General features: G+C 40.6%; 1 protein-coding gene across 8 annotated transcripts in view; it reads left to right on the top strand.

The window, feature by feature from the left end:
• Positions 1-19,004, top strand: part of PROX1 (prospero homeobox 1) — a 53,304-nt gene that overhangs the window by 5,263 nt on the left and 29,037 nt on the right. For 7 of the 8 annotated variants that reach the window (XM_035718799.2, XM_025429917.3, XM_025429911.3 and 4 more), the window contains 3 exons: positions 3,320-5,111; positions 12,061-12,168; positions 18,607-18,801. In XM_035718799.2, the coding sequence (XP_035574692.1) occupies positions 3,387-5,111; positions 12,061-12,168; positions 18,607-18,801 (2,028 nt within the window). In that variant the 5' untranslated portion in view covers positions 3,320-3,386. Of the gene's footprint in view, positions 1-1,231; positions 1,275-3,319; positions 5,112-12,060; positions 12,169-18,606; positions 18,802-19,004 lie in introns of all 8 variants that reach the window. The other variant, XM_035718802.2, reaches the window with a different exon arrangement.

The raw sequence follows: 19,004 nt of genomic DNA on the forward strand, positions 1-19,004 counted from the left end.
ATTAAAGAGGAGTTTACAGGAGTAGAATATGCGTATCCAAACAATAATACATTTGGGTTCAAATTCTGTATCAGTATTTTTTTCTGCGTACTTGCTGATATTAATGTTCACAAGTGCTGATCAAAAGGTTTCCTGCTGCCTGGTTAAACTCAAAATTAATGTTAAAATTAAAATACAATAAGAGTCAATAGTAATTGTAGTTGAAACATTGTGGCAGTACATATGTTGAGAAATAAAGGAATTTCTACAAATCTTAACGGGCCAAGATGGTATGAGTGATAAAGTCAGTCAGTCCATAGCATCTCTAAATTCTGAATTGGGAAATTCATGGAAGCGCCTTTAAAAGTGTTTTCAAGTGATTTAATTTCTATTGCAGACATTTAACAAAACATTTTCTTCTGTGGTCAGTATGTTCACGTATAGATCTTGTTTATGAATCAAGATGCTAATGAAGTATTACGTCAAACAGTTACAATTACCTAATGTCGTCAAACAGTTACAATTACCTAATGTCGTCTCTTGCCTCCATGAGTTATGATTCCAGTGTGTACTACTACCATACCTTTAGTTCTAAGTTTAGGCCTTAGCTATGTGGAGAGATATATTTATTTGTGCCTACTGATATAGTGCCTTGTCTTAGTGGAATATATAATTTTTCCTATTTGTTTTGTCCTGTTTGTTACATCTTCGCTGGACATTTTACAAGACCTAAAAATATTTAAATTCTCTTAGCCCAAAACAGAAGGCAAGTCATTATCTAATCCAAAAATCCTGACTGGGTAAAAAAAGGGATTGCAAAAACCAGGTTAGTTTGGTGAATTTGAAGGAAGTTGCAAGATATTTTGTTCTTGAAAGACCCCAAAGCATGTCGAATTAACACTGTCCACTGAAGATGAGAGTATCATGTCTTTCCACCTTAGGAAGAGCACAGCCCTCTTCCTGGCTTGGGCATGAAGCAGGGATGCAGCTGTTGATACCTAGGCTAGATGAGAGGAAGTGCAGTTGACGCAGAGGTAAATGGCAGTTGGGAAAGGAAGGATGCCTGGGGATGACCTTGTGCTCATCTCTTACACCAGCCTGTCATTTCTGAGCCTCTGTTTCAGAGATGCTCTTTCCCTAGCAAGGATGGGTAGGAGGAAAATCCAGATGGGGTGTTCAGATGAACAGAGGAAGAAAAAAGACTGCAGAAAGTTTGTTCACCGTTTTGATTGGAGACTCATGTGCCTTTCAGGTGATATTAAAGAGGAAAGGATTTGCACACAAAAAGGAAAGAGGTAAAAAATTTTTAATAATGGCAATGAACTCTATTTTTGGAAAGCTGAGATACACACACCAAAGTCCTCCTTGCAAAGACCTACCCCCAGTGTGCAAGTCTTTCTAGGCTTTGAAATAATTCATCCCTTTTCTTGTTTGTCTCGGTCTTTTTCTTTTTCTCATCTGATCGCTATACCTGATTTATCAGATCTAATGTGTCAGTGAAATATTTGTCATTGCATTTGATATTCCTGAACACAGTTTTATTATTGATGTGTTGAGGGTTCAAAATCATTCTGAAACCAATTTTGAACCCAGTGTTGAAGTTCTTAAGATCTGTTTCCATTCTGACTTCAGGAAATTTTATCCTGAGGCGTACAAAAAGTATTTTATTTTTAAGTATACAAAAAATATAAAGAAGCATCATATTGCTTGCATAATACTCTAAAACAGGCTTTTTTTAAAAAAAAAAACGTATCTTCACGTAGAAACCAGGAACAAGGAATGCAGGATGAAATCTTTGTTGCTTGAAAAAAAAAAATTAAAAACCCACACATTGTCATCTAAGCATTGAGCATTTTCTTGATTTTTACAGGTTATTTCATGCTGAAATTATGCCTATTTGCATGGATAGTCATTCTTTAAAACTAGCCACAGATGCAGTCCTAGGGAGCACGTAGATGTTTTTACAGGTGAACCGAAAGAGATGGGAGCTGTTCCAAACACTCTGCACGCTGCCTTTGGCAATAGACCCTGTTATTGTGAAGATGTGCTCTGTTAAGCAAACGTGAAGTTTAATATGAGATAAACCCTGTGTGAAAAAAATATTTTCATTTTCTTCATAAAATGTTAATTGTAAGCAAAAAGATACGACATCTTAGATTTATACAGAATTTGGGGTTAGTATCACTAGGTAATAAGTCACAAAATATGTCAAGTGCCTTTTATAACATGCAAGGAAAGCTATTCTTTTCATATTGTGTCCTCAAGAAACAATGGAAGTTCATATGCAGAGACGATATTTCTCTTTATCGTGTATTTTGATTAATGCTGTTTCCTTCTTTATTTATCTTTTTTTCCCCTTTAATTTGGCATAAGAAATACGATTCACAAACAGTGTATGTTAAAGTTTCCTTAGGCATTGGAACAGATTTTGGCAGATCTGAATAGAAGAAAACTGATACTGAAGATGTATTTATCCTTGCCTAACTCAATTTATTGTTCCACATTTTGATTTCTAAAACGTGACAATTCCCTTCTTTTGCAGTGAGTCCAACTTTGTAATAATTTATCAAAAGGACATCATGAAAATGTATAAATATTCTTACCCTTGTGTTAAAATATAGCAACAGATACCATTTTCAAATGTGATTTTACTAATAAAAATGCATATCTATGCTAAATAAGCAGACTTGTAAAATGAGTATTTGTGCATTTATTTCAATGTTAAATTGACCATTTATATTGGAAAGATGCTGATGGGGGTGTTCTCCTTCCCATTTCACATATGACAAAAGTAGTTTAAAAATCTGTGAAAAGGGGGGGAGTGTTAAGTATTTGCATTTATTTTCAAGTCTTCTTCCATTAAGAGCATTAAAATCACCGTAAGTTTAATTCAGAAATGGAATTTTTCCTCCAAATTTCACACAGCCTCAAATTTTAACCTTATTTCTTAAGTATAGACCACTTTCATCTTCTTTTGTAATATGAATCTCAGTACCCAAAATTTAATCAATTGGTTGTCAGAGGCTGTGTTCTTATAATCTACCGTTTCTTCTGAAGATAAACAGTATCATTTTAGGCATTTGTGAAAGAGAATCATATTACTGGTGCTTAAGCAGTTTTTGCTTTTTTTTTTTTTTTAATCTTAATCCATCTTAAACCAGTGGAGCAGAAATATTTAAAAATGTTTCATTTCAAGCAGAGTGCATAATAAATTGCAATAATTGTAATGTGCCATAAATCCCAGAGCCTATGCATTTTGCATTTGATTCAGGATTGAGGTCAGGAAATTTGGAGAAATTTAAAGAAAATGATTCATCAGTCCTTTTGTTCTGTTGGCCAGGGTCCCGGGATTCTTGAGCTGTGCCCAGCTGACGAGCTTTTGAAGATGGCACAATAACTGTCCAGTGATGCCTGACCATGACAGCACAGCCCTCTTAAGCCGGCAAACCAAGAGGAGAAGAGTTGACATTGGAGTGAAAAGGACGGTAGGGACAGCATCTGCATTTTTTGCTAAGGCAAGAGCAACGTTTTTTAGTGCCATGAATCCCCAAGGTTCTGAGCAGGATGTTGAGTATTCAGTGGTGCAGCATGCAGATGGGGAAAAGTCAAATGTACTCCGCAAGCTGCTGAAGAGGGCGAACTCGTATGAAGATGCCATGATGCCTTTTCCAGGAGCAACCATAATTTCCCAGCTGTTGAAAAATAACATGAACAAAAATGGTGGCACGGAGCCCAGTTTCCAAGCCAGCGGTCTCTCTAGTACAGGCTCCGAAGTACATCAGGAGGATATATGCAGCAACTCTTCAAGAGACAGCCCCCCAGAGTGTCTTTCCCCTTTTGGCAGGCCTACTATGAGCCAGTTTGATATGGATCGCTTATGTGATGAGCACCTGAGAGCAAAGCGCGCCCGGGTTGAGAATATCATTCGGGGTATGAGCCATTCCCCCAGTGTGGCATTAAGGGGCAATGAAAATGAAAGAGAGATGGCCCCGCAGTCTGTGAGTCCCCGAGAAAGTTACAGAGAAAACAAACGCAAGCAGAAGCTGCCCCAGCAGCAGCAACAGAGTTTCCAGCAGCTGGTTTCAGCCCGAAAAGAACAGAAGCGAGAGGAGCGCCGACAGCTGAAGCAGCAGCTGGAGGACATGCAGAAACAGCTGCGCCAGCTGCAGGAGAAGTTCTACCAAATCTATGACAGCACCGATTCTGAAAATGATGAAGATGGGAACCTGTCTGAAGACAGCATGCGCTCGGAGATCCTGGACGCCAGGGCGCAGGACTCCGTGGGCCGGTCAGATAACGAGATGTGCGAGCTGGACCCAGGGCAGTTCATCGACCGAGCCCGAGCCCTGATCAGGGAGCAGGAGCTGGCTGAAAACAAGCCGAAACGAGAAGGCAACAACAAAGAAAGAGATCACGGGCCAAACTCCTTACAACCAGAAGGCAAACATTTGGCCGAGACCTTGAAGCAGGAACTGAACACTGCCATGTCGCAAGTTGTGGACACTGTGGTCAAAGTCTTTTCCGCCAAACCCTCCCGCCAGGTTCCTCAGGTCTTCCCGCCTCTCCAGATTCCCCAGGCCCGATTTGCAGTCAACGGGGAAAACCACAATTTCCACACCGCCAACCAGCGCCTGCAGTGCTTTGGCGACGTCATCATTCCGAACCCCCTGGACACCTTTGGCAACGTGCAGATGCCCAGTTCCACAGACCAGACGGAAGCGCTGCCCCTGGTTGTCCGCAAAAACTCCTCCGACCAGTCCGCCTCCGGCCCCCCCGCCGGCGGCCACCACCAGCCCCTGCACCAGTCGCCTCTCTCTGCCACCGCGGGCTTCACCACGTCCACCTTCCGCCACCCCTTCCCCCTTCCCTTGATGGCCTACCCATTTCAGAGTCCATTAGGTGCTCCCTCCGGCTCCTTCTCGGGAAAAGACAGAGCCTCTCCTGAATCCTTAGACTTAACTAGGGAGACAACGAGTCTGAGGACCAAGATGTCATCCCACCACCTGAGCCACCATCCTTGTTCACCAGCACACCCACCCAGCACCGCAGAAGGGCTCTCCCTGTCACTCATCAAGTCCGAGTGTGGCGATCTTCAAGACATGTCCGAAATCTCACCTTATTCGGGAAGTGCAATATCCTTTTATTTTCCCCCTCGAGGAAAACAAAACAAAAAGAGGCTTCCCCAAAGGTCAGGTTTCCACAATATATAGAATAATGTAGACTAGTATCTTCTTAGGAATGCAATCTTTCCTATTATCCGGAGTAATAGGCTTTCATCAACACACGTGTGGCACTTCTGATCGCACAAAAGCTTCACGGGAAACCCACATCTTTGCAACTTTCACAAGTTGTTAATTGCCTCGAAGAGCTGGGATTTAATATGTGCTTTTTCAGCAGTGCTTTTTCTGCTATTCTTCCTGTATATTCTCTCTCTCTCTCTCTCTCTCTTTAGGATTAGATTCAGAGATGGACAAAAATCTCATTGTCATATTGAATTCTATCCGATTTTTTAGGGTATTAAGTTTTATAATGGAGCCAAGAGAAAAGTCAGTTTTGAGATCCTTAAGATTCCATAAGAAGAATTCTCCCTTTAAACCATCTGCAAGGCTCCTGGGCTGTGTAAAGAAGACCTGATTAAATCTTATGAAGAGCACTTTACTGGTGGGAGGCTTGGGTGGGAGAAACTGAACATGGGGGCAGTGAGGGTGGAAAGAGATTCTCTTTAATCTTTAAGTGAGACATGGTTTGTTGTGGTTGTTTCTTTAAGGAAATATACAGGTACTGATTTATTCAGACGACATTGGTCTCTCTCTCTCTCTCTCTCTCTCTCTCTCTCTCTCTCGTTCACCCAAGGTCTGTTCTTTGGGTCTGGTGCAGCTGCCTCTATGCATGATTAACCTCTGTTCAGCCATACACAGAAATCTTTTGTCCTAACATACACAAAGCAAATTATTTTGGAAAGCGAGAGAGCACAATTAAATATAAAACTCAGCTGTATTCGACGTAAAAATGGCTCTTTTTTATGACTCTTTTATATTTTGAACCTGACTTTTAGGTAGAGATGCCAGTTGTATTTTTTATTAGACTTGTCCTGAACTCCAGTTATTTTTAACTGACTTTTTTTTTCTCTGTAAATTGCTCCTTTCAGTAAATTTTTAAAAATCTTGTGGTTGTTGGTGTTTTGGGGTCGTAGAATAGTAGCATTTGGGGGCAGGTAGAGGCAGGTTTCTTTTATAATCAATTGCCAGATGGACATAAAATTTAGCAATTAAGTTGGCTGTTGCTAAATTGAGGATTTTGAGCAATTGTCCTGATGACTAGAGATTGACATTTTAGTATCTAAGCCCACTCCAGAGGCTGCCACGTAAGTGCAAAGTCCCAGCTATGATGGAAATATATTTTTTTCTATGTGGGGAAGGCCATCCTTCTAACCAGCTCTGAGGACGGTAGTGAAGATTTCTGATAAGGTGAATGAGAGCCACAAGTATGAGACCCACTTGGGGCAGTTAAACACAGTCTCTTTCCACAGTGAGAAAGAAGAGAATAATGTCATGCGAGGAAGGAAGATAAAGATGTTGAGGACTTGGATATATAAATAGAAATTGGGTCTTGGTTTGGTTGCTGATTTAACTTCCACCTTTCAAAGACCTAAAATTTAAACTACCAGCCATGAATCAAAGCTGCACCAAGCACCGTGCCTTGCACATTGTAAACAGTTAACAAACATTGGTCAAAATGATTGCCGTATAATGTTGGTGATGAGAAAGGCCAAGCAAGAAGATGGCAGTGCCTGGAATGGTTTTCTATCATTGGCAGAAAGAGCATCTGAGGTGCACACAAGGCTGAGGTCCAGCGCTAGCCCCTCTTGCTCTCATACATCTCTTACTTCATTTTGAAGGCAGTAGTCATGATGGTGGGTTGTTTTCTCTCTCTCTCGCTCTCTCTCTCTCTCTCTCTCTCACACACACACACACACACAGAGGGAGAGAGAGAAAGAGAGAGAGGAAAGGAACATACCTATTTCAAGAAATATTTCAAACCAGGTTTCAAAGTCCCATACGTGCCAACTAAACTCTTTAACCAGTTTTTTTTTTTTTTTACTAGACTTTTCATTGTAATTGGATCATTTTGCCTCTGACTTTTTTTTTTTTTTTTAAGTAAGTTGGGTCTTCTAGGAAAAAAAATCTTTTAGATTGCTTTAAGTGTTGGCTACATTCATTGTCTCAGGCTCTCTAAATCCCCTGAGGAATTTAGAGGATTTGAATTGAAAGAAGTTCCTTTTATTTCTATACATATCAAAGGCTTTAAGGAGAATATAGTTGCTTCTTCAGCTGAATAACTTCCCTCTGCTACCAATATAAGAGTCTGTTGAACAGGATGGCTTGCAAACACCTGTGTTCATATGAAATGCTGCTTACCCCTGGAGCTGTTTCTTTCATGGAGCTAAATAATTTTGGCTTCTTGTTGCAGTTAATGATTACATCTCCCACCTTCTGGCTTTCTATCTTCTTGTTTCTTTCTCCTCCATCATGCTGTACTTTTAACCATTTATCTCATTGATACCTTCTTTCTCAGGAAGAAGATAGGCCAGCAACCCTTTCTATAATCCCCACGATTCTGAAGCCAATGAGAATCTGAGTGTTTTTTTGGGAGACTCGGCCCATTTTTCTTTTCTCCTGTCTCCATCTTTGTATGGCAGTTGTTGTTGCCTTGATTTACCTGATGGCATGCAGCAAAATTGCCAAGCTTTTAGTTTAAAGAATGCTCTGGGAATCCTGGGGAGTGGTGTCTACTTCAGTTTTAGGTGTGTAAGGGCCATCTTTGAGCCCTGAAGCACAGTTATTCCTAGGAAAAAATTCAATAGACCTGAGTAGAAATGGGATGAAATCATACCTCTATGATGATCATTATGTTTTACTTTGTAGTCATGGCTTTCCAAATAGTAATGAATAATTTCTTAAGGAATGATTCTTTCCCGCTTCAAAGGGCATCATCCGCTTCTTTGAACAAAGTAGCCAAGATAAGAACTATTAAGAATACCAGCTTATCAGATAAATCCATTCTAAATTCAGCACATTAGGCATATATAATCTATATAAAAGCGCTACCTCGTTATCCTTTCTAATAGGAAGTAGTGAGTGTGTGCATGTTTGGAAGCAATGTCAGTGCACCTGCTCCAAGAACTCACATCTTGGATATATATATATATATATAGTATCTTTGCAAATGAATCTATTTAATCAAATATTAAGTTTTATTCAAATTCCAAAAGAAACAGCCAGCCAATTGTTTTTCTTCATGATGTTCCTTGTCATTCATCCTCTTTGCATCTCAAGAAAAATAGCCTTGTTTGGGCCTCAGACATTTGCATGCACCCAGTTAAAGCGCAAGAGTAGTATTATGAGCCATTAAGATGTGCAGGTAAGGAAACTGAGCTCAGTTTCCTGTGATAGCCAATATTCCCTACCTGACTTTTAGGGGAAACGCTGAAAACACAAGTTTAGAAAGGAAAATTGTTTGGTAATTTGAAACTAAAATCCAACGGGAACATATGGATTAAAAATGAATTTCTGATATGTGAAATAGTCCATAGACATTTTTAGAAGCCTTATGGGGCCATATTAATTGTATTAGTTGTAAGAGCTACGGGGAAAACATTTATATTAAAGACCGAGAGACTCTTGGTTCCTACCCCGCCCACAAAAAAAAATTACTAAGCGAATTCTTTTTATTTTCTATAAGTGACACATCTTACGCGTTCAACTTCTTACTGGAGTAACAACTGGCTTTAGCACCTTCATGAAATGAGACAGTCTAGACCTTTTCTCCCCATTTGAGGGAGAGAAATCCTCTCAGAAACAGCAAATCAGAGCCTAAGGAGGCCGCGAAAATTCTTTGGGTTTCAAAGCCTTTTAGAAAATGTGAGTAAGGAGCCCCAATCCAATTTGGTTGGAACTGCAGCTGGTAAAATCTCTAGCCACAATTTGGAGTTCAATTGGAGGGAAAAGAAAAAAGAAAAAGAAAGAAAAAGAAAAAAGAATTCCCTTCCTCCAGGCCTCACAATGTGTTCTTGCATTTGCCTTTTTGCCACCTCTGCTCCTCCCCTGCCACTGCTGTGTAGGTAAGGTTATATTGTGCTGGGTAAACAGACAACACTCAGATTCTCAGGTTGTTTGAACACCGCTTCAGGTTCAGCTGCAGTACCCTACTTCTCTGATCTTTTATATTCCTGAGCAGATGTCTTTCATTAATTTATGGATTTATCATCTTTTCTTTTTTTCCCTTTTTCTTCTTCTTTCTTTTTTTTTTTTTTTTTTTACACCTGGCAGCTGTCTCAAGTTTCAGTAGTTATTGTCTATTTTGCATTACACATAGAATTGAATGTCATCTGTCTTCACAAAGCTATGGCTAAGAGAATTGAGGCAAAGCCACATGAGCTGCCGGGACAGATCTTGTTTGCGTTCCATCCCCCTCGCCCCACCCCCCCTTACCTCCTTAATATTTATTTGTGCTCATTTTCTTTCCTGGCCTTGAATGGAGCTTAGCTCGTGTTCAGTACAGCTGTATGTTTACTGAATCTATTCCATCATGAGTCATTGTGCGTGTGTAAGTATCCTGGAAACAGCTAGTGCTTTCTTGGAAGAACAGTTGCTTTTCAGCACAAGCACTTAAAAGGGAAATTAACCAATTGGTCAGTTCAGATTTATTTTGAGGAGGAAAAAAAAGGATTATCTAACTGTTGGCTTTTAAATGTTTCATTAGCTATTTTTAATAGTTTATTAGAAACATATATTTTATGGGAATTTTATCTTAATTACACGATGAGCAGGAGATAGAGATTTATTCTGTGTTCCGTTTCAACTGATCAATTCTAAGTATTACCAACAGGAAACATTTTAAAGCAAAACGGACTTGAGACACTGGAATTAGAATAATTTTTTTCATGAAGTAAAAAAGCCTCCAAATCCTGATCAAAATAAGATGGAGAGTTTGTTTTTGTTTTTGTTTTTTAAATAAAAAGAACTAAAACATCGAAGCATAATGTTAAGCATATTGAAAGCATCAGGAAGTTCTGGTAGCTGTATCTCTGAGAACCACAGCAAAACAAGGTGTTTTGTAGGAGACCACATTTTTGACAATTTGGTATTTTCCCCTGATAATAATTCAGTGTGCAAGGTTGTTTTTTAATCTGGGCATCTGAAGAAAAGATTAGAACCCAGATCTGAGAACGTCTGCTGAAGTTTAGACTTGCCTGAAAACTCTTATCACGAGGCAAGACGAGACAGCTTGCCACTATTATTTCACTTACCCATTTGGACAGATGGTCCTGAAGTGTGCCGGGCTCCTTTAGTCTTCTCTACCAGTCTAATGGAGGTTACTGGAGGGCCTTTCAGCTCTTTCCTTGGCACAAGAAGTATGTCAGTCATAAATTATCGTCTTTGTGATCATTAAGGATCTGAAACAAAAACACAAGTTCAGTTAAGCTGCTTTGGCTTACAGATAGAAAATCGAAATTTCTTCCTTCAGTGTGTATTCTCCGTGGTGGGGGTGTGGGAGGGGGTCTGGGGGAGGCACAAGGTTTAATTTTTCTAATTACAAACCAAGGTGATCTTTTAAACATTGCACGATGTTAAAGGGAATGCTAATTGATCAAATCCTCAGCAGAATATTTGGTTAAACACCCTGCTGTAAGTAGTCAAGAGCTTATCAGTATTAATTTGATTACGCTTCTCTACTAACTTCCTGGTTCTCGCTCTTCCTAAGATTGGTCACGCTGCTCTTGATGGAGGTCATTTAGAAACGTTGACTTTTCCTAAAATGCGTGTATTTGTTTGACCTTTTTTCGCCAGGTGTGGCATTTTTGTTGCGTGGTAAAATGTGTGTGTGCGTGTGCACGCATGTGTGTGCACACGCGCACACACACACAAGTGCAGATTTTCTTTTCTTCCTTATTTTTCTCATACTCTCTTTTAAGAGAAAATCCTTAGAGAAGCTTCTAGGAAGGACCCTTAATTGACCTTGTGGGGGACCACATTGATTTTCTCCACGTGCATCTTCATTTCTGATAAATTATAAAGCCATTAATTTGCTGCGGAAATGGCAGGGCCAGGCTGTAGCACAGATGTGACCAGAGCCATCCCAGCTCTGAGTCTGCTGAGGAGTGCCAAGAATCTGGGGGAGAATCAGGAAGCCTGGATTGTTATGGTGAGCCTCACATTCTCTTGGGAACTGTTTTAGTTGCTGCTGTTTACAGATCTAAAAGGTAATGATGTTTCCAGATAAATAGGCCTTCTTATTTTGGGTAAGTGGCCATTTATTGATCTGCTAACCCACATTTATTGATTTGTTAGCCCCAACTACTGTGCCACTCTCAAAGGAGTTAACTATAAATCCAGGAGAGGCAAATTGTATTTGGTTTTGGATCGTTGCTTTAACAAAAGCGACACCCCCTCCCTGCGCTCTCTGTGCCAAAACTACCCCTCCTAACTTTTAGCTATTATTTAAAAGGAAACAATTAAAAGGATATAATAATAAAATAGGAAGAAAGTGAGTCAAGATGCTCCATTAGATTAGCGCTAAAAGGTAAACTATGAAGCTTGGCTAACAGTGTTCAAAATAATGCATTTTATATTTTCCCGCACATTAGGATAATAATTTGATGTAAACTGCAGAGTGTGGAGAGAAGAACAAACAGAACTGTAATTGCGAAGAAGAAAAATAACTCTTACGATAAGAGTTGTATGATACGTGTTGGGTGCATTTGTCTCCTTAGCAACAAGTGAACGTATAGGTAACATCAGGATCTCAAACGGGGGGAATGCTTTGCCATCCTCACCACGGAGTAGCCAAGATTCTGCGACCACATTGTACATCCTCACCATCACTCTTGGCAAATTCTGACAAGCAATGGTCATTTTGAGCAAGCGGCAGCAAGGTAGTGATGGATTCTGTGGCCAGTGTGCCATTTACCTTCCACAATTCCCCGGGCTGCTTGATGGGCCTCCAGATTCTTTGGGGGAGTGGTGGGTGGTGGATATTTGTGTTTAAAGAAATTTTTTTCCTTAACCAAATGCCTCCTACATGCAGGAAGGATTGTCACCCAATCACTTGAAAAAAGCAAAGCTCATGTTCTTTTATACCCGTTATCCCAGCTCAAATATGCTGAAGACCTACTTCTCCGATGTGAAGGTAAGGACATCTTTCTTTTGTGATTTTTCAATTTCTTTGCACGTGGTAGTGATTTGAACTCTTGGAAGTTAGTGGACATGAGTGTAAAATCAATCCATTGATACACCTGTGTTCTAATTGATTTAATGCGCTCAATCTTTTTGTTTAAAGCCGTGCCAGGCAAAGATGCCCCCTAAGACCAGAAGGCTGGTACCAAGTCACGTGCATTTCCAGTGTGAGCCAGCAGTCCTAGCCTCTGTCTTTATATGTCTTAGTAACTTCTTGGAAGAAATTTCAGCCGACCCCGGAGGGGTGTGCTCTAGAGAATGGGTTTTTTTTTTCCCCTCCCCTCAGCAACAGTAAATTGTTTCTGTTTTGGTTTCTGTTGGTTTCCCCATATTTGTGCTTATGAAAGCAAACTCTAGCACCTCTTTTTCCCCCTGTCGAAAGGCGCGTACATTGAAATTCTCTATGCAGTAGCTGCTTAAAAACAAAAGTGATGATTGTCTCTTATTTACAACTTAATTTGTTGTTGATGTAGAGTACACTGAGCATAAGGAGAATGAATAAAGTGACAGATTCAGGACACATTATTCAAATGAGGATATGAAAGCTGTCGGCCTACAGCTGCAGCCTCCCTCATTCTACAGAATATGGGGACCTCCTGGTTCTGTGTGTGTGTGGATGTGTGTGCGCACGTCTGTGTCTGTGTGTGGGTTTTAAGTGATTGTTTGCAACAACTTGATGTTGTGTTAATCATCTGCAACTTTTTAAAACATAGATTGGGTTTTGATGATGATAATCACATGCATGGTATCATTATCCGAGGAACTTGATAAACATTACATTAGCTGAGATTAGTTTATTAGGCTTGGGTGCTTTCCCCCCCACCCCCTGCTGCCCACCCCCATATGTACAAGTTCTTATTTCTGCCACGGAGAACTCGGGAGCTGCCAAAACATGCTTGTTGCTCCAGCGCTCCCTCCATGCCGTGCCCAATGGCCAGTTGCTATATTGGCCCCCTTTTGCAGGCCAACTCATTTTAGTTTCCTTCACTGATGTTTTATTTGGCCTTATAAGAAAAGTTCTGTTTTCCCTCCTGTTTGCTTTTGAATTGTGTATCAACTTCAGCCTTTTATCTTTCTCCTTCCCTGGCTGAGCTCCTTAAGTGGAAGGCATGTTTTCTCCCCACTTAGGGCCAACATACGGGGCAGGATGGGAAGGCACAGAGAGGCAGTAATTTGAACGGCTGGTTGAGAATCATTAAAGTGCAGAAAAGGCCGAGTGACACAGTATAGGCCAGGAAAAGGGGTTGGACTTTGTGGGGAGACCATCTGAAACAGACACCAGGGAAGGAATTTGTCAACTGGTGGAAGACTGGACAGCTTCTGGAGCCTCGTTCTTTTGGGGTTGGGGTTAGGGTGGGGGTTCCTTTCAACACTCTAGTTCCAGGAAGAAGGGGAGAACGTGGAGGAGAGGGAGAAAGTGTTACCGTGCACGTGTGTGTGTGCGCGCGCGCGTCTAGGTGCCCATGTTACCTCCTCCACTCCTCTTTAGGGCAATGATCTGCAGTGTTGTGATATAATAATGAGAATACCTTATGTTATTTAGATAGTGCTTTTCATCAGAAGGAGGCCAAAGAGCTTTACAGACCTCATACACAGGGGTCTCTCACCTACCATTGAAATGCAGCCACTTGGGAGGATAGAAAGCAGCAGCCATTCTGAGCCAGCAACACTGTCCAACTGTAGATGTAAATATTAGAAACATTTGTTGGGTGGGGGGGAGGCCAGAGTAGGGGAGATTGTTAATCTGTAGTAGTTAATCTGTAATCTTTATAAATGCACTGCAGTGTAAACTTATAAGAAATTGTTCCTATTCGTTTAGAATACATCTAGTAATTCAGCTTTGCAAATAATCACTATGTAAACAACAATTAAATACCAGGGTGAATATTTTATTTAAAAAAAAAGCACTAATATTCAGATTATAGATTCTTTCCATTCTCTATCCATACTGAGAGAGGAGGCTGTTAAAGTATACGTGAGTCTGGTTAATTCCCAATTATCCACTCTAATGGAGGGGAAACAGTAGGGCATATAATGCATAGCGGAAAATCACCGAAGGTCATTTCTCTTTTATTTTTGGAATGAATTATACATTTTTAACTTTGCTAATTATGTTTTTTCTTTGGCTAGTAATAAATGAATTTGTATTCCCTAAGCTTATGCTGATGAGATTGGAAAGGCATGCATAGAAAAGGGAAGGATAGTCCGGGCACCGTGTTCCAGAAACTTTGTAGAAAACAATGGTAGAGCATTCTTGGACTTTTTAATATTAAGGAAAATCCAGAATTTGAATGCTGACGATGCATATGCTCATACACATGTATATTTATGCCTATGTTATAATGTTGTACACATAGATATAATGGGTGTAGATATATAAACACATACATATCTATTTCTAAGTAGAGATATGTAAAGGTGGATACCAATTTGCAAGATGGAAATAACTAGATGTTTTTCTATATATGAATAGGCAATCCAAAATTTAATTTCACTGTAGATTCAAGATAACCACTACAAAATTAAGAGATCCCTGGAAACTAGAGGAAGGACCTTAGGAGTTTATCAGAAGTGACAGCCTGCATCACCTGTCTTGAGAAAGATATGTTCATGTGTCTGTGGGCCAAGTAAGACTTGTCACAATGACACAGGCCTATACTGGATTGTGGCTGCATTCATTTAAGTGAAAATCCCTAATCCTAACAAAATGTACCTTTCCACGTCATAAAAGTCATTTCATTTCAAATGGGGATCAGAAGTTAGTTTTGCAAGTAAAAGAAAAAGAGGGAGAGAGAGAGAGAAACAACACAAGTGGAAAATATTTTGTTTCGTGAGTAAAATGTAGCCTAGGTGTCATCAGAGACACAGTTAGAAGATGGTACTAGACCAAGTGAATCCTCTGATCCACCCCAGAAGGTGAGCCCAGCCAGGGTGATACACCCTGCCTTGCATTTTTCCTTAGGGAGGGATAGAGCGCTTCCCTCTCCACAAGTGACTTCTGTTTGAGCAAGAGGTGAATGCTTTTAAATTACTCTGGAAAGAGAGAGGTGGGAGAAAACCTCGTACACGTCAGACACTGGCTTGGTGTGAGCTCTCCAGCGAATGATCTCTATGAAGGATGAAACCAGGGCTGACTTGGTCTAATTCCTAGAGTAAGAATCTAAACAAAGTTCCATGTTCTCACAGAGTCCAACTCCATCCCCTCCCTGCGACATTTAGCCAGACAAAAAGCTCAGCTCATCAGAGCTTCAAAATCCTTTGAGAAGAGCAAGGGGGCAAATGTGTGAGACATGCCAAGGATCAATGGGCCCCACCATCTTCCTGTGCACTACTGGGTGCTGATTTTAATGTATCAACTAATAACTCTTAGACCACTAAGTACAACAGATTCAGTGTCATTTTAGCTTTGAAGAACAGACGCTCACAGCTTTTCAAGCCGGCAGTGTTAAATGATGTATCTCATTCCCTCCACCCCTTGAGTCAACTGCTGCCTAGCCAGATTAAGGTGTCAGATTGATTTGTTTTATACATCTTTTGACCATGCTCATTGAATATTTAGGAAGTTTCTTCAGCCCATATTGAGGCTGAGATGTCCCGTGGGAAGCATTAATCAAAGTCAGAGAGACTCACACACTGTGGAAACACAGCCTCTTTATTGTAGCGATTAGTTTTTGCAGTAACACATTAACACACTACAGAGCTTTCCTTGATAGAACAATTGATCCTTTTCTTGTAAGCCACTACAGAAAGGGGGGGGGGGGGAATTAACTCTTTAAAGTTTAACACTTTTTCTCCCGCAGCGTGAATATCTGGAAAAGAGGCGGTGGGGGGTGGGAGGGGTGGCCTTTGCTTTTTTTGCCAGCAACTAAAAACAGAACAAATTTCAGTGCACTTCTGGTGGAGGGAAACCCTGTTCTCCAAGCTGTTGTGCTGGTCATTTCACTTGTCTTATGTCGGGGGAGTCTGTTGTTTTTGCCCATTCTTTCTCTCTGGTATTTCCATTCTGTAACAATAAGCTTTAAATCTCCCTTTATGTCTCATTCCTAAATAATGGCAAGTGCACTTACGTTTTTGTCCTCCCCCATTAGGTCATTCATGACCATTCTAGAAAAAAAAAAAAAAATACCCTTCTATTTTTTTCCTCTACAGTACTCTTGTCCATAGGAGACAATGTCTTGTAACAATGCAGAAGCCTAATCTCCATGTCAAAGCAATTTTCATTCCCCACTGCACAGCCTGCTATCATTTTGTAATGTTTTGTTTCTTATTCTAAAAGAATTAAAAAGGAACAGTAAGCCGTCACGGGGGCCTGTAGTCCTTATCTCAGTGTCTGGAAATTTGGACAGTGTATTTTACTGCTGAGATAAAATGGAAAGAACTCCAAGTTCAGCAAATCGTAATGGGTTTAAGTTCTATTGAAATCGGCAACCAGAAGATCAGATAACGGGGGTCCTTCAGTTGTCTTTTTAATCGGGTTCCCCGCAAGGCTGAATAGAGACAGAGCAGACACACAGAGTGAAAATATAATTCTTGGATAGGTTAAGTACATGTTTGAACTCTTGCAAGCAGAAGCGATTTGCTGATGACTTAATCATTTTCTGGTCAATTATCTGTAAGGGCCCTTGCAACTCCATGGCAATTATGATGCAAGTTGGCCTTTTGGGAGAAACACCAGCCTCCCTGCTTCTGTTTCCTTGTTACGTCCATTCTCTGTCATAAATTTTCATTCATTTATTATCTTTGCTAGTATAGAAACAACTTTCTGTGTAGTAATTACAGCCCCAATACACACTTTAGCTGTCATCTTGTTGGGAGTCTGGATGTTCTCATGGCCAATGTTTGATAAGTGGTCTTTGTTGATTTTTGATGAATGTACATCTTTTTTCTGGGGGCCCAGGGAAGGGAATGCCTGTGATGACAAAAGGCAGGGGGTTGTCTGTCAGCCCGCCTGATATAAAGCTATGGATTTATTGGTTTTGACTTGGCAAGTTGAGATGCATCTGTCCTTTACCGTGAACAGAGGACTGTCAATAAGAATGGTATCATTTGCAGTGAGTCCAGGAAGACATCTTCATTTAAAAGGTCATCAGGAAACCTTGGTAAACAAAGTTTTAAAGCCTAATCATGTTATGGTAACTTGGCATTTAAAAAAAAATGTAATAAAGTTTCTGTCTATGCTGTCTGTGTACTACGTCTTAACCACACCTTCCAAACAGCATAGACTCCAACAGAAAGGGGCGTGGGCCTTACCTAATGCTGGCTGTAGGAAGTGTACAAACAGGTGCGGCCGTCTGGCTGGACAGATGTGAGTACCGTGTGCAAAAATAAAGTGGAGTCACAGCTGGATGGCCATGGGGATCACCCATCACCAAAAAATAAGCAAGTGCCAGATTCCTCCCCTTTGGTGCAAAAGCTGTTTTCCAGCATTGTACAAGGCTGTCATGTGATGACACAAATTCTCATTTAAAAAAAGAAATCATGCTAGTGGTGAAGTCACATGGCTCACCATCTCTGGTGCAGGTTTCCCCCGCTATCCAAAAGTAGAGCGTTCCTAGGAAACCCTCCATAAGCCAAAATGGCAGAAAGCAAAGAAGCAATTACCGTCAATTTATATGGAAAAAATGTTTAGAGCATTCCCAGACCCCAAAAAATAACCTCTCTTTAGACTTTTCGGATACCCTAGGACACATCTCGATAACAGATGCACAAAATAAATCAAGATAAAGCACAGATGCTCACAGACACAGTGCAAAGCCATGGCAGCATGATGCTGAGATGCTGAGCCTGCTTTCTGGGGAGGAGCTTGGTGGGGCCCCTCTTGCTGCTCGGGGTGCCTGCCACCTCCCTCATGGCTCGCTGCAAAATGGGCGCTGAACACAATTTTCCCTTGGTGCTTCTTTTCTGAAAAGCAGAAATCCTTTTTTGGATTTCTTTCGGTTAGGGAAACCAGGTACCAACGTAGGTCTTTTCGTAAAAGCAAAGTAGCAGAACATGAACTTTTGAAAAGCAGGGGGAAGTCTGCACTTGAAAGTAACAACTCTTCCCAGGGTTCTGTGGCTTGAATGAATTGCCATTAAGAAGTTTACAAATACTGTTTGCTCCAGCAGTGTTTAAAATAAGATGTTCAGCTTCTTAAGGAAAATCAGATTTAGAACATGAGTTTTCCATTTGAAATGCAAAGGGTTGGGAAGGGATTTCCATTGTTGATGGGTTTTACAATCTCTTATAACTGTATTACTGCTTTCACCAGCCCTCTTGCCACCATTTTGGTGGAATCAAAAACATACCTAAGGAAGAAGGAGAGGAGAACTTTAAAAATACATCAAATGCTTAAAGAATGAATGAAGAAAATGGCAATGTTCTTATCCTTTCCAACATTTAAATTTGACAGTTCAACAGATGCATTACCTCTCAGCTCATCAAGTGGTTTAGCAATTTCCGTGAGTTTTACTACATTCAGATGGAGAAGTATGCGCGTCAAGCCATCAACGATGGAGTCACCAGTACCGAAGAGCTGTCTATAACCAGAGACTGTGAGCTGTACAGGGCTCTGAACATGCACTACAATAAAGCAAATGACTTTGAGGTAGGAACTCATCTTTATTGTTTGGTCATCTCCCTTTTCTTTTCTTTTTTTCTTTTTTTTTTTTTGAAAAATTTATTTTCTTTAGCAGTGTCCCCCAAATCAGTTGTAGTCTTGTTATCTCACACAAGCATCCCCCAATAGGATAAGAGGTAGAGTAGCAATGAGGAGCCCCCAGTCTGGTTCCCATCAGAGTCACGGGGAGC

The sequence above is a fragment of the Canis lupus genome, chromosome 7 (assembly GCF_003254725.2).
Source record: "Canis lupus dingo isolate Sandy chromosome 7, ASM325472v2, whole genome shotgun sequence".
Taxonomy (NCBI): Eukaryota; Metazoa; Chordata; class Mammalia; order Carnivora; family Canidae; genus Canis; species Canis lupus.